The 14,795-nt window shown below is 41.4% G+C and overlaps 1 protein-coding gene across 4 annotated transcripts in view; it reads left to right on the forward strand.

Annotated features, from left to right (window-relative positions):
• SPTBN1 (spectrin beta, non-erythrocytic 1) overlaps positions 1 to 14,795 on the forward strand; it is a 175,362-nt gene that overhangs the window by 136,178 nt on the left and 24,389 nt on the right. For all 4 annotated transcript variants that reach the window (XM_018564321.1, XM_018564323.1, XM_018564324.1 and 1 more), the window contains 6 exons: positions 1,636 to 1,899; positions 6,142 to 6,366; positions 6,514 to 6,603; positions 9,847 to 10,125; positions 12,200 to 12,330; positions 14,235 to 14,439. In XM_018564321.1, the coding sequence (XP_018419823.1) occupies positions 1,636 to 1,899; positions 6,142 to 6,366; positions 6,514 to 6,603; positions 9,847 to 10,125; positions 12,200 to 12,330; positions 14,235 to 14,439 (1,194 nt within the window). The remainder of the gene's footprint in view (positions 1 to 1,635; positions 1,900 to 6,141; positions 6,367 to 6,513; positions 6,604 to 9,846; positions 10,126 to 12,199; positions 12,331 to 14,234; positions 14,440 to 14,795) is intronic.

A 14,795-nucleotide genomic window follows, 5' to 3' on the forward strand; every position in this document is an offset into this window, starting at 1 on the left:
CTCACAGAACATGTGAGCATATTGAAGAATAATGTGAAAATTGGTTAATTTAGAGTAAGGAGAACTGAGTGGGCTTTCTGACATAAGTTCAGTTGTTCTGGGGAGCTAGGCTTCTAAGGTAGTGCTCTACCGTCATATAAATCATAAAGTGAATCTGCCAGGTGGATAACAGTGACCAAAACCATACTGTCCAAGTGCATGCCTTGCATCTGTGGTGCTTGCCTCGGCCATATATTAGTCTTTAAATTTTTGAATGTGTGGGAAGCCCAATGATTTTCCACCCACCCTGAGGAGTTATTGTATTCTGCCTGACTGAGTTTAGCCTTGCCCACCCTAGAACTAAGTCTGTCCTGTCCATCAGTCTAGTGAGAACCTCCCACTAAATGAGACATTGACCCAGGAATAGCCTTCTGTATAGTGCATATGCAGAATATAGGACTCCAAGTGCAGAGGAATAGGTTTATAGGTTAAAAACATACTTGCAGCCACCACAAAGTACATGTTCTTTGTCGAAATCGTTTGGTAACTTTTATCCAAATAACAGGATCCTACTGCAGGGTCATCCTCTAATTCGTTTCATGACCTGTTTGGGTGTGTCATCTGTACCTGCTCTTGCTGTGAATGGTTACCGCCATATCTAACCAATCAGCACTTCCACTGTATTTCTGGATCATATGGGGTATAATAGAAGCCGTTGCACACACACCCTCTCATAATAGCACATCATATGTACTGGTAACCTAATATCTGAATCGTCATCTGCTTGCCTTGAACATTAGTGTTGCACCATACTGACTATTGACAGATGAGGTTTAAAGTAACCTAATCTCAATGATTTTAGCTGGTCACACTTTGAGATGCCTCTCTGAGCTGAAGATGGCAACAGTTGAAGGAGAACTAGTGTTTTTCCCCATAGTTCTCTTTAAGGTCACGGGAGGACATATACTAACCTCCTCCCGTGAGCCAGAAGCTCAGTATATAGCGATATTCTGAGGGTGCCGCAGCCGGGACGGATCCCGACAATACTGTCGAGATCCACCCAGCTGCGTGAATGACCGCTGGCTCTGCCTATCAAGAGGCAGCTGTGCCCGCCCCCTCCCCATCTGCCACTTAGTGCTGGAGGGGGGGAATCCCGGCGGGGAGTGGTGACTGACGGTCACCGCTCACTACGGGGGGACAATCAGGAAGTGATCAGCATGTTTCTGCTCATTTCCTGATCCATAGAGCCGACCTGTGACAGCTTCTGTGTCGCAGGTTGGCTCTAGCTATAAGGATGAGTGGAAATCACTCACCTCATAGTTCTCCTTTAAGAATATCTAAAGCAGGGGTAGACAACCTCTGCACTCACCACAAAGCTATGCCCTCTGGGACTTGTAGTTTCACAACAGCTGCAATTCCAAGTTTGCTTACACTTGCTCTAGGGAGACTGTAAATGTTTCACCGGTATAGAGTTTCTTGTATATAATTTTGTGCTCCACTTTTGCAATCAGTAACAGAATAACCACAGAAACTATAAAAATATAGATCTGTCATTGCCCCAGACTATAACTTTCATGGAATTGTGTATTTGGCTCTAACAGATTTCCACTAAAAGGTATAATGGCCAATTCTGAGTATTCTTCTCCTGTGTTGTAGGAAGGAAACCAGTTGATTGCAGAAAAGCCTGAAACGGAGCCCATAGTGAGGGAGAAGATGACAGGCCTGCAAGAAATGTGGGAAGAACTGGAAACCACCACACAGACAAAGGCCCAGAGACTTTTTGATGCCAACAAAGCTGAACTGTTCACCCAGAGCTGTGCAGATCTGGACAAGTGGCTTCATGGACTGGAGAGTCAGATCCAATCTGATGACTTTGGCAAGGATCTCACCAGTGTAAACATTCTACTGAAGAAGCAGCAGGTTAGTGGTTGACCATTAGTAGACTTGGTTATGGCTAAGACTTCTTCGTAACAATTAAGTGTTTGTGTCGTTTTATGTGCATCTTCAGTTACAGCTATTTCCAATCTGTATTCAAAGTTCAAGGTCACCCGTCCTCCGTGAAATACTTGGGGCCCATTTATTTCTTATCCCAATGCACTGGTTTTCATCCCACCTGTACGATGCGGTGTGCTATAGTGTATTTTTCGTTACTGTACTTGTGCAATCAATTCAGTTTTGCCGAAGGAGCCGGTCTAAAAATTCTCAGCCAAACAGTGACTGCAGTCAATCAGGTTCAGGTATTCTGACATTAGCACCCCCACTGCTGTCAGAATGCAATAGGATTCCTCCATACATGTTTTTTAGTATGGATGCAGGAATCCAGCACTTCTTCCTTTTCATCCCACGGGGCTGAATGAGGGAAAACAATAGAAGGGTATGGCCAGCTTAACACAGCTATTGTTAGTGTCTCCTGTCATGCTGGTACAATAGCTTTTATTCAATAGCTGGTCCAATAGCTCTAGCCGCTGAACCAGAGCAGTTATGCACATTCAAAGTTCTTCAGACTCACTTCACTGGCTTCTGGGGTCACTGACTCATGACAGGCAAGCAACTAATATTTTGAGAAGGGGGTCAGCAGTAGCAACCTACAGATCTCTCCCAGTACAGTTTTCCATTCAACAGAATGTCAAGAATCTTAGTGCTGGGTATAGTAGTGGTCTTGTTATTACGCCCTAGATGTGTTCTTGGTTGGTAGTCTATTAGGCTGGGTTCACACCTAGGCGACAGCGTTTGTGTGTCTCTACATGCGTTTTTGATGCATGGTTTTTCAGCCTGTTTGTGCGTGCGTTTTATGCGCATAAATCAAGTTATGCGTTTTTGTGAGCAGATTGTTGCTCATTGATGTTAATGAGCAAACATGCAAAAGCACAGCAAACGTGCATTTTCAAGCGTTTCTCTTTGACTCTCTGGGGCCAAAACAAGCTGTAATATGCACAAAAAAAAGCTCCTGTGCTTTTCCAGCAACAGACATTTTGCTTATTGCGACAAAACGCTCAGATGTAAACAGGGCAAAAAATGAATGGGATTTTTGGGGGGCATATTTTTTAGGGCAGCAAAGGCGCTACAAAACGCTCAGTGTGAACCAGGCCTTCAGCAGCGGCTAGAAATGGTGTATGATGTCTGGCCTGAAAATTTCTGAACAGCCCACCGCCTTTTTTCTTTTCTTTCTATAAACTCCAAAGGCCAGTTTTACAGGAAATTGGGCTCTGGGTACAATTTGTACTAATACAGGTCCGTAGAATTATTAGGAAGAGTTGTACATGCAAGATATTTTGGTGTTCCTGGGAAGTGGAAGAGGTTTCCCTATGACAGTTGAATACACTGATATCATAAACAATCATTCCAAACAGTTCCTGACATAGGTGCTGGAAGACCAGAAAATAGTTGGAGCCTTGGCAGGGCCATATTTTAACTATTTCCATGTTTGGCATTGTGGGGTCAAATCACTAATCTTGTGAGATAACATGGTCATGTGACTTTTGTTTGGTAAAAATTAGATATAAAAAAAAGTAAATTCTTTAAAAACGTGATAAATAAGGAAAAAAAACACGTGAAACATGAGATAAATAAGAAGGGAAAAAATAGGGTCTGAGGTAATTATCACCAGGCTGAGGCCGTCTGTATTTGCAGTCTGTCAGCCTGTGGCATTGTGAAAGTGTTCAAAACCTCCAATTTGAGGCAATGGAAGTATTTGAGAACACATTGCTGGAATATAAATTAATCTAAAATAGATTACAGAGAAGAGTGCCGTCCTGAAGGCAGGAATGGGACTAAAGAAAAGTGTGTTTTACGCCTTGGCTGGTTCTTAATGTTGTGGGTGCAAATGACTGCACCCGTGTGCCTTTTTTTTTTTTTTTTTTTATATTGGAAATTACCATATTAAAAAGAAAAGTGAAAAAAAAATAAAACCTAAAATTTAAGATGAATACCACGTTTTGAAGAAATATCTCATTCAGTAAATAACTCATAGATTTGAATGAATTTTATACGTCAAAATTTCATGAGGTATTTAGCTCTTAGTGAAATGAGCCCTGTATGACCAGAAATCTTTATGGTCTCCCAGGTTTTGTATACCAGAAATTAAAAAAACAAAAGTGGACTTTGCATTTCATAAAAGGCTAATGTTCTTTTCTCCCTGAAATCTTGCCAGATACTGATTTAAAAAAAAAAAAGTCTTGCCCCCTTGCCCTTTAGCGCCTTCAGTCCTGTTCAGTGCTTCCCTCCAATGTGGGCTTTGGCTATTATTGTCCTGTATTTTGGTGCCGGCCCATATGTACGCCTATAATTCTCTTACTCTTGCTTATATTGGGGTAAGAGTGTGCGGCTTCACAGAACCACAAAATTGCCACTTTCTTGGCATGTGTGGTGTACATGTACTGTGGAAGACTTAGATTGCTGTATAGCAGCTCACATATAAATGAAGTACCATAAGTGGACTCTACTGCCCTCTGTATGGAATCCAAATTTGCTGCTTTCATTTTTGTGGGTCTATGCGTTCATAAAATACGGAACGACTTACAAAACCTTTAATCACAAGAGAGTAACTGGCACAGTACACAAAGCTTGAAAAATTTTTGAGAATCTTTTTCGGTGACTCATAAGTAAAGGGAATTCAACGACTTGGAGCTTTAATTCATTACCTATTAAAAATAGCCAGAGACAAACGGGAGTGTGTAATCTAGGCTGTCCTCCTACACAGCCCCTGCCTGTTATAGACTCTAAGCAGCTTCTGTTTGCACATTTATTGTGCTGCAGTCTCAGACAGCTTGCCCCGGAATGTGATCTTTCAAATGTCAGCCAGTGAAAGGCCTATGTACTGAGGAAATAAGGCATTCACACAGTGCCTTTCTTTTCTTTCCATCTCTCACTCTCTACCCAAGCTTAGCATTATATTTAGTTCAGACTTGAGCCAGATTTGTGTTGCCAGCACTGGCTAGAAAAGCTTCTGACCCCTCCAGGGACAAAGGCTCCATGTGACATTGAAAGCCTATGTGAAAATCATTCGATCCATTATGACGGCCACATACACCAAGCATCACACCTTACTCACGGCACCCTCTAGTGGTGCCACAACACATTGCAGATTTTTTCAATGGTCTTCAGAATATCTTAGAATGTCTTCAGATTTTTTTTATATTATGAGATTTTTATAAACTTCGCACACAGCAAATTTTAATAATACATTTCAGAGACATTTTAAAAGTCTTTGTTTAGGCAGCTACTTAGCAAAACTGACCCACAACTGACCTGATACTGGCCCTTTTGTGGTTTATTCTGTTGGTTATCCTGAATTTGTTCAATAGCTTAGTTCATGAGAACCAGTCTCTACTTGGCATATTCAGTAATTTTGCTCATCAATTATTTAAAGTGACGCTAAACTCAGGAGTTAAATCTTAAAAATGCATTCAAGTACCTTAACTATTAACAAAAATGTGGCAGTGACTTGCCTTTCTGTATCTGTGTGTTTTGGGGAGCACAAACAGCTCACCAGCACACACAAGAATGGCTTTGTAGGAATCTGCAAGGGAAAGGAGTCATCCTAATACAGGATATAAGGGTCTTGCGATGGAGGAAAAAAAATAAATTACCAGACCCATGTTGGCCTATGGCAAATCAGATGTAAACAGACATGTGTCTGCTTACATCAACTTATCTCCGATCTAGCACAGTGAGGTCTGTCGAAACACAACTCCTTAACTATTGACGGAAATGTATCTTATTTGTGTATCACTCGGCTGTAGATCTTCAAATCATCTCTGAATTCGTGCAAATACTGTCCTTTCTTCTGGAGAATGGCTACTTTTGTTCCCCATGGTCCCTGTGTGTGTTGTAGCCACCACTCCAAGCTCACTCCTTTGATAGGCTACAATCTCACTACAAATTAGTAGACTAAACTTGAGATTGTAGGCCGATGGCCACTATCGGAGTACAGTGAAGACAGCAGGAGATTCCTTGATCAACGCTCGTAAGCATTGATGGGGGTACTCTGTAATATTCTCCTTGTTCAGGCCGCAGATTGAACAAAGAAGATATTACAGTGTATGGCCAGCTTTAGAGATTTATTTGTGTAGAAGAGGACTCTCTCTTCTTGACTTATTTAAAAAAAACTTATTTGAAGACATCTCTCCTTGTCCATAAACATCATGGTTTCTTTGTTCATAGATGCTGGAAAAGCAAATGGATGTGCGCAAGAAGGAGGTGGAAGAACTGCAGAGCCAGGCTCAGGCCCTGAGCCAGGAGGGAAAGAGTCCAGATGAGGTTGACGGTCAGCGTATAGTTGTGGAGAAGAGGTTCGTGGAACTAATGGCACCACTAACTGAGAGGAAAAAATATCTGTTGGCTTCTAAAGAAATTCACCAGTTCAACCGGGATGTGGAAGATGAGATTGTAAGTGACCGAGTATCTAGTGTTCTGTGTGATATGTCAGCTGCGTTTCCATTCACGCTGATTCTGCCTGGAAACTTAAATAGGATTTAAAATATAGTCTCATTCTAATCGATCAAATGACTTTCCTTTATTTGTTCTTTAATGCAGCTCTGGGTTGAAGAGAGAATGCCTCTTGCAACATCAACTGATCATGGACACAACCTCCAGACTGTGCAGCTACTATACAAAAAAAATCAGGTAAGTTTGTAAATGTAAAATACATTTTTTGAAATCGAATTTTCCTTACCATATTCCATTTTAAAGGGAAATTCAACCCAAAATGTATTTCTCAGAAAACCATGGTGACCCTCCTGGTATGAAGGTGAACCTAACTATGACACAGTTGTAGATTGACATAGACGGAGTCATAAGGGCTATATGATTTTAGAGCCTGTGTTTTTTTGTGGGAAACTGGGACTGTTTAAACCCAAGTGTATCCTCCTAAAGCTTAGAAACCAGTTTTGGGTTGATTGGTTAATCTCCTTGACTTCAGCTTGACCTAGCCTTGCGAGGCGTATTATTCCCCATTATTTACACTGTAGTACCAATGAAGGCTGCAGAGAAACTCAGACTTAGGGCTATGTCAGGAAGAAAAAGGAACAAACTGTAATCATAATTGTATCATAAATTACCACCGCACATAAAAAAACTTTTTCCCACAAAATTGGAAATTTAGTTATTCGCATCTTGCTTTCATGGGTCCAACATGTTCTGATACCGCCTTGCCTTTTCATAAAGAGTTAAAGCATTAGCCACATGAAATTGTATTTCCTGTGTTTGCAGCATTCATGCTGTGGAATGTGATTTGCATCATTTCCTTCCTCACTCCAATAGCGGTTACACCCATGTGTAAACACTAGTAAGCACATATGAGATGGTATTTTCCTTATCCTCTGGTTTCGGGAGCCACATTTCCTTTCTGAGAGATGTCTCTGAGGCCTTTTGTGTTTGCATTGTTATTTTTCTTACGGAAAGGGAGGCTTTGAAACATTTCTCTAAGGACTGACTTTCTTTGCCGTCCTGAATGTTTGTTTAACGCATATTTCCTTTTATGAATGAAGTTTGTGTCAGAATTCTGTAATTGGAGGGGAAAGTTCTCATGGTTGTTTACTGTTGTAGAAGTGTGTAATTTCTTGGAACGACCCGCTGTATTCTATTTGTGTAGCATATAGAAAAATGAGATATTCAGCTATGGTATAATAAACTGTTCGGGAGTTATTCTATATGTAATTCATCACACATTCTTTCCGAATGGTATGAGGTAAAAAAAAAAAAATCCCACAGATTGGGCCTTTGGTATGACGGTGTTTATTTTATTTCAGTTCTGAAAGTTTTAGGTTATTTTTGAAGGATGATTTTAGCTTTCCAAATACCGCTGACTCCAGAAAGTTAGACCCCACAAATTTTATGTGGCCATTGTGAGAATGTAAACTAGTGATGATTTGCTTTCACACAGCCTATACAGGCAGCTGTATTTCCAACCAATGTTTCCATTAACTTTAAACAGCGATCTGCAATCAGACAATCATAATTGGTCAGAAATTGACTGATGTTTTTTGGCTGCCATTGCTGTGTGTTTAATCAATTGAAGACACAATGTCAAGCCTTTGACTTGACACTGTATGTGTACAAAGCTCCCCCAGAAATGCTATTTCCTTCTAGTGTCATTGGCTCACTGCTTTTCCTACAAGTCTTCACTGAGCTGAAAGTCAACATACAGACATCCTGGCAATAGAAGTTTAATTTGTGTTTAGATACTTACTAGTGCTTATACACACACCTAAAGGAATGCATATATCGCAGCTTCTCTCCTTACAACACTGAGATCCTCCCATTCAGCAAACATATGGTAAGGCTAGCACACATTCAGAATAGGAAAATGTATCAGTCGTATACATTTATTAAAAGAGAGCTATGGGCCAACCTTTTTTGGCCATAGTTCTCTTCAGGGACAGAGGAAGGCATATACTAATGTCCTCCGGTGACCCAAAATATTATTGCCCACTATATGCTGAGACCGTAGAGCTGCACCACTGCGGTCACAGATTTGCTTTCAATATGGGAATGAGTGTTTGTTTTTCACTCACCTCATAATTCTCCTTTTTAAATATTGTATAAATAGTATATAATTTTGAAACTTTGCAAAATTGACAGTAAATCTTCATTGTGTGGGGCCAACATTGGTGATATTAAACTTAAGGGCAGCTAAGACTTTCCCATCTATATTTCCCTAACCTTGCTGACATACAAACAAGACACATATTACTAGAGAAGGCTTTAAATTGAACTTGTCCTGGTCAAAAAGTCCCTAAAAGTAACAGCTGTATAGTCTTCGAATCAGGCCCAGACTGTACATAGGGGCTAAGCCTTTTTTTAAACCTAGATATAAGCAGAACTAAACTTTGCAATGTAGTGGCTGCAAGCCCTCTCGCCAGCACCAGCATCTCCTCTGATGTCTTCTTCTGTGGTTGGTGTTTTCGGCCATCTTAATTAGCTAGTTAGGAATGATATAGCACCCACCCGTGCGCAAGTGACTTTATTCTGGCCCTAAGGCATGCTAAAAATGCTGTCTGTGCTTCACAGTTCAGTGCACATTCTACAGAGGTTTGTGAGCATTAAGATTAGAAGATTTATTTCAGAAGAGAAAAAGTTGTGCTTTAACACCCCTCTTCTCCTGACTCCAAGATCCTTCATTGTCATGTATTTATCAAATGCCAAAACCTCTGCCCACTGATGCTCTGGCATTTGGCACTTGCATGGCAGAGGGTGAGTTTTAATGCCAGGGGAGTGTGGGCCTTAATCTTGCAGGAACATTGGGGGCTCCATGTACAGAATGGGACTGGGAGCCAATAAGGAATCCAAATATTTTCTTGAAGAACTTAACAGGTACTTGGTTACCCAAGGTTTATGCTTTTTAGGCCAGGTCAGTTTTGCTATAAACATTAATACCATAATCATTTGAAAAAACAATGTTAGTCTTCTAGATACTTTTTCTTTAAAGTACTACTTACTACTGAAATAAAGCTGCTGCATCTTGATTAGTTGTTAGTCTGTGCCTGTCATAAGGTTGTTTAAGAATCACTGATTGAAAGCAGAATACAGTACATGCTCCTACCAAAGGTAGAAATGTTGGACAGAATTACGTCTCTATTAACCCCTTCATGACTGAGGCCCTTTTTTAAATTTTTGCACCCATGTTATATTCCACATTTTAGGATTTCATAGAAACCTTGGTGATTATATAGCTAAGTCCATAATCAGTGGGGCACTGTTAGCCGATGTAGTCAAATGGGCTCCAATATATATAGCAGTAACCGCACACAGTAATAAATGTTAAATGAACCTTTCTGTAGCTTCTGGTGGTGCAATTGTATGTGTGGTTTAGTTAACTTTTGTCATTGAACAGCAAGCCTTTAACATTTTAATGTGTATTTTGAATAGACTCTTCAGAAGGAAATCCAAGGCCACCAGCACCGCAGCGATGAGATCTTTGAGCGGAGCCAAAAGATTTTGGAAGATGGCAGCCTGAATGCTGAAGCGATCCAGCAACGACTGTCAGACCTCCAGGCGCTATGGAACCTCCTCATTGAGGAGACAGAGAAGAGGCACCGGAGGCTGGAGGAAGCCCACAGGGCTCAGCAGTATTACTTTGATGCTGCAGAGGCTGAGGCCTGGATGAGCGAGCAAGAACTTTACATGATGTCTGAAGAGAAAGCCAAGGTGACCAAACTAAACTTAAGGACAACCTTTCTCTTAATCCCATAGATCAGTGGTTCTCAACCTGTGTAACCTCAGGACCCACATTTGTCCTTGGTCATTAAGTTGCAACCCAAGCTCCTTCCGGTACAGGCGATTGAAGTGTGGGCGGGAGGTGCGTTTGGGGTGGCATTCAAATTAATGGCAACGCACCTCCCACACCAGAGCGCATAGTAGGTGCAATTTCATGGTACAGTGCATTAATGGCACGGGACTGTGCGATTAACGCACAGTACTAGTGTGAACGGGCTCTCAAAAACAATGACAGATGCACACAACTGCAGACACAACCTCACACACATATATATACACTCCCTTTTTTTCACGATCTACCCAGTCTCCCTACGTTACGAGAACTGGAGTGGATCCTCAGACTGGGGTCCAGTGTGTGCTGCTCTGCTGTGATGGAGCTCCATCCATATGTGAATTGCTTGTACAGCTCCCTTGCGCGCCCTGTAGAGATGTCGGGAGCCCGAATGTGACGTCACTCTGGTCCAGGCACCTCTACAGGACATGCGAGGAAGCTGTAAACAATGCACGTATGGATGCAGCTCCCTCACGGCCATAGCTCCAGGCCACCCCACCTTAAGCTGACACTCGGATCCGAGCAGCATATGAATGGCTGCTTGGCGCGAGAACCGACAGTGCGGCGCTATGTGGAGCCTGAGAAGACTCTCGCCTAGAAAAGCGGAAGGCAAGCGGCGACCCACCGAACACGGGGTCGCTACCCACTTTTGGGTCACGACCCACCAGTTGAGAACCACTGCCATAGATGTTATATCAGGCATTGGACTTCAGTATTAGTTTTACAGTCTTATTGATAAGTTATAAAAATACTTCTCTTGGATCCCAGATTTTAGCTCAAGTGCATGTAGCCAGGGAGGAAAGCTAACATTGGTCCTACAACGGAAAGCACAAACCCAGTTATCCATGTTTTAGGCTGCCAAAAAGATGCATTTTCTGAAGATAGGCAATTGCACGTATGGAAGGGCCTAAAACGCTCAGAGAAATCAGGAAGTCCCAGATAAAATGGGATATGCACTAAATTAAATGTCTATGGGCAAATTAAAATAATTGTAACATTTACCTTACAACTACCCAGGCTGGCTACTCTGTCACTAAGCTTTGTAAACAGTGACAGAGTGATAGACTTGGTACGGTTTACATGGTGGTGGGGGGGGATTAAAAGCAGTTGGGGTGAGGACCTTTTATATTCTCTGTTCTGCTGTATGGTGTATGTTCATGAGTAGAGAATTACACTTGTTTGACGTTTCAAGTCCATATGCAAATAAACCTACACAAATTTCCTAACAACTGGAGAAAAACACATACAATGTTATTTTTGCACAATTTAAATTGTGTGAAGATGTTTTTTAAGGGACTGTGTTTACTTACAGTTCTGTGTACATGATAAAAAATAGATGGTCAACATTGCATTGCAAAGTGACTGTACTTTATGGTTCCTTTGTCTATCAGTCTGGTCAGCAACCCATTACTTTTGATTGGTCTGATCTCATCTCATTAATTGTTCAGCATGGAAGATGAGCACTGTGCCTAAAATACAGTCATGCACTAGAAAGAGAATGTTCAGTGGTGTAGTAAAATATAGTCCTGAAGATTTTAGAACAGCAGACATGTAAAATGAGGTGTCCCTTTAACAGAGAATGAAAAAAAAAATAGCTTTTAATTGTAAATCTGCTAGAATTGGAGAACTGGAAGACTGGTAATTTATTTTAGGATTCTAAATATACAAAGACCAGCTAGCTGCTTACAGACAGACTATTGATCTTCTAAATGCAAAGTGTGGTGGTAAGGGATTGTCTTTCCAGGGTGCCCCAGCTGACGTTCCCGCAAAGCTACAGATTACATAAACTAGAATACCCGGAACCCAAATGATGGACAATTGGTCTGTAGAGTGAAAGAAAAGTGTTCATCGTGTTCATGATCTTATTTTCAGTGCTGTTCTGGCAGATTGCTGGAGAACAGAGATTTCATTACATGTATCATTTTCCCGCTGACCTCTGGTGTTGTATTGCAGGATGAGCAGAGTGCTGTGTCGATGCTGAAGAAGCACCAGATTTTGGAGCAGGCAGTGGAGGACTATGCGGATGCTGTACATCAGCTTTCCAAGACGAGTAGATCCTTGGTGGCAGATGGACATCCTGAGAGGTCAGTTTAGTTTATCTTGTGTTTTGTACACAGAATGTTGGGAGGAGGGTGATTTTGGGCTCTGCATTTCATAGGAGGCGAATGTAATGATATAGCTGTCTAGTATGATCAAAGTGCCTAAGGCTTTATCAGCTGGTGCATTTTAACTAATAAGAATTGTCTGTAATTGCCTGGTTACAGCAAGACGAAAACCAGAATTTCTGAATTACAGATGCTCATCTATACAGCATTTAGGAGATGAAAATATATTAACCTAACATTATTAATCAAAAATATTTTTTATGTAATACTTCATCTGCCAGTTCCTGTTAGGCTGGGTTCACACCTAGGCGTATCGAATGTGCGCGTTTCTACCGTGATCCGCGGTTAAAAAAAACGTGCGACAAACGCGCGTTTCTGAGGGCTACCTGGCTGTATCCCAATGGATACGCACGGCAAATATGCCCCAAAGAAGCTCCTGTACTTCTTTGGACGTAGGGCGTTTTGTAGCGCCTTCATACGGCCTGTAATACACCCAGGTGTGAACCATGCCCATAAGAAATAATGGGATTTCGGTGTTTGAGCGTTTTGCAGAGCGTAGGAACGTGCTACAAAACGCCCAGGAGTGAACCAGGCCTTAGAAGTTTAACATTGTATATCCGCATATTCCATGCTGTAAGACTTTACTGGGGGAGGAGAAGCAGCTGTATTGAGTCTCACTGGGATTAATCAAAGGAAATAGGCTCTATGAAAGGAAAGGTTTAACTAAGTATCCAGTGTAATGTATATAAAACAATGAATGTTCTGTGAAATGAAACATTTAGGCATTCTTTTATCTTATGAAAGGTTTTTAATATCGTATAAATGATGCAGACTTGTCTTGTGTACTTTGGCTTAGACATAGTTTACAGTGTAGTACTAAGTAAGGTTGCTGGGTGTGGAAGAACTAGGTATGTTAAGCATTATACAATCGTCCCATTACAACTATACATATAGCAATGGTAATGTGACAAGTGGAGAAATTTCAGCTGGCCACACACTGCTCGAATTTCGGTCAGGTCCTGCTGACTTGGCTGGAATTTGAGCTGAGGGTGGTACCATTCTGGACCAAATTGATAATTTTTTTACAGGTATTTATATAGTGCCGACAATTTACACTGCACTTTACATAGTGCACATTCACATCACATCAACTTATGCTGAAGGAGCCAGGCTGAAAATTGTCAGCTGAACAGTCGGCTGCAGGTGCTGGCTGTCAGATTCAAAAGCCCGGCGCAGGAGGTTCCTCCATCCTTGCTGTACATGGGCTGAATGAGAAAACAATACAAGTCTATGGCTAGCTTTATATTTGTCAATATAAAAGATAAATATGAATAATTATTGTGGCGTACAGCTCTTAAAACTTTTTTATTCTTTTAGGAGAACCTGTATTAAATTAGGCTACCTTTGCAAAAGTTTCTTACTTGCTTACCAACAAGAAATATGCAGACATCATGATTTTGTGTACTAGATGCTTGCTTTAGGTCAGTGGCTCAGAGTACCAAACCAAAAAAAGCCAGGCAACTAGTATTTTCAGAAGCAAGATGAGAATAAAGGCCTCCATAGTTTTCCTGGCACAGGTTTCCTTTAAGGGTTTGGCTAGAGAAGAAGGTATGTGGTTGACACCAGGGAAGAAAGACACCGACGGCAATAAAACCCTTCCCATTGCTGCAGAAAATGTGTTTTTGTCTGTTTCCGCTGGAGAGATTTCCCATCACTTCCACAGTTAGTGGGGGGGGGAATTCTGCCCAATCGGTGCACAGATGGCAATAAAAACCTGACAACAAGCTCACCTTTATAAAAAATAAAATAATGTCTTGGCAGTAGTTAGGTTTTATTGCTACTTTCAGTGTAACGTGCTATTCCCTTTTGTGTATATTGCACAGTGAACGCATCAGCATGCGTCAGTCGCAAGTGGACAAACTGTATGCAGGTCTGAAAGATTTGTCGGAGGAGAGGAGAGGGAAACTGGATGAAAGGCAAAGGCTGTTCCAGCTGAACCGGGAGGTGGACGACCTGGAGCAATGGATTGCTGAGAGGGAGGTGGTAGCAGGTTCTCATGAGTTGGGACAGGACTATGAACATGTTACAGTAAGTGACCCTTACTCTTATATTGCTCAGATATGTTTTCACACCCTAACCCCTTTCTAACTTTTAACTTGCATTAAATCTTCATATTACATGTCCAGTCTCCAGACCTGACATCTGAATAATTCCAGTTTTACATGGCAGACCTCATGCCCCACCTATTTCTAAAGTCCTGTTTCTAGTTTTTGCTCTCAGAGAAAGGTATCCCTGGGCCTTATTGTTGATTCTGTCATATTATAGTGCTATTAAAGTGTATGGGGCATGATGATAAAATGCAATGCATTATAATGATGGCCCTTCGGAATACCTTTTCATGGCATTCTTGTGCTCCTCTGTGGTAGAAGGATCACGTTCACATT

The sequence above is a fragment of the Nanorana parkeri genome, unplaced genomic scaffold (assembly GCF_000935625.1).
Source record: "Nanorana parkeri isolate BGI_ZX_2015 unplaced genomic scaffold, ASM93562v1 scaffold744, whole genome shotgun sequence".
In the NCBI taxonomy this organism is placed as follows: Eukaryota; Metazoa; Chordata; class Amphibia; order Anura; family Dicroglossidae; genus Nanorana; species Nanorana parkeri.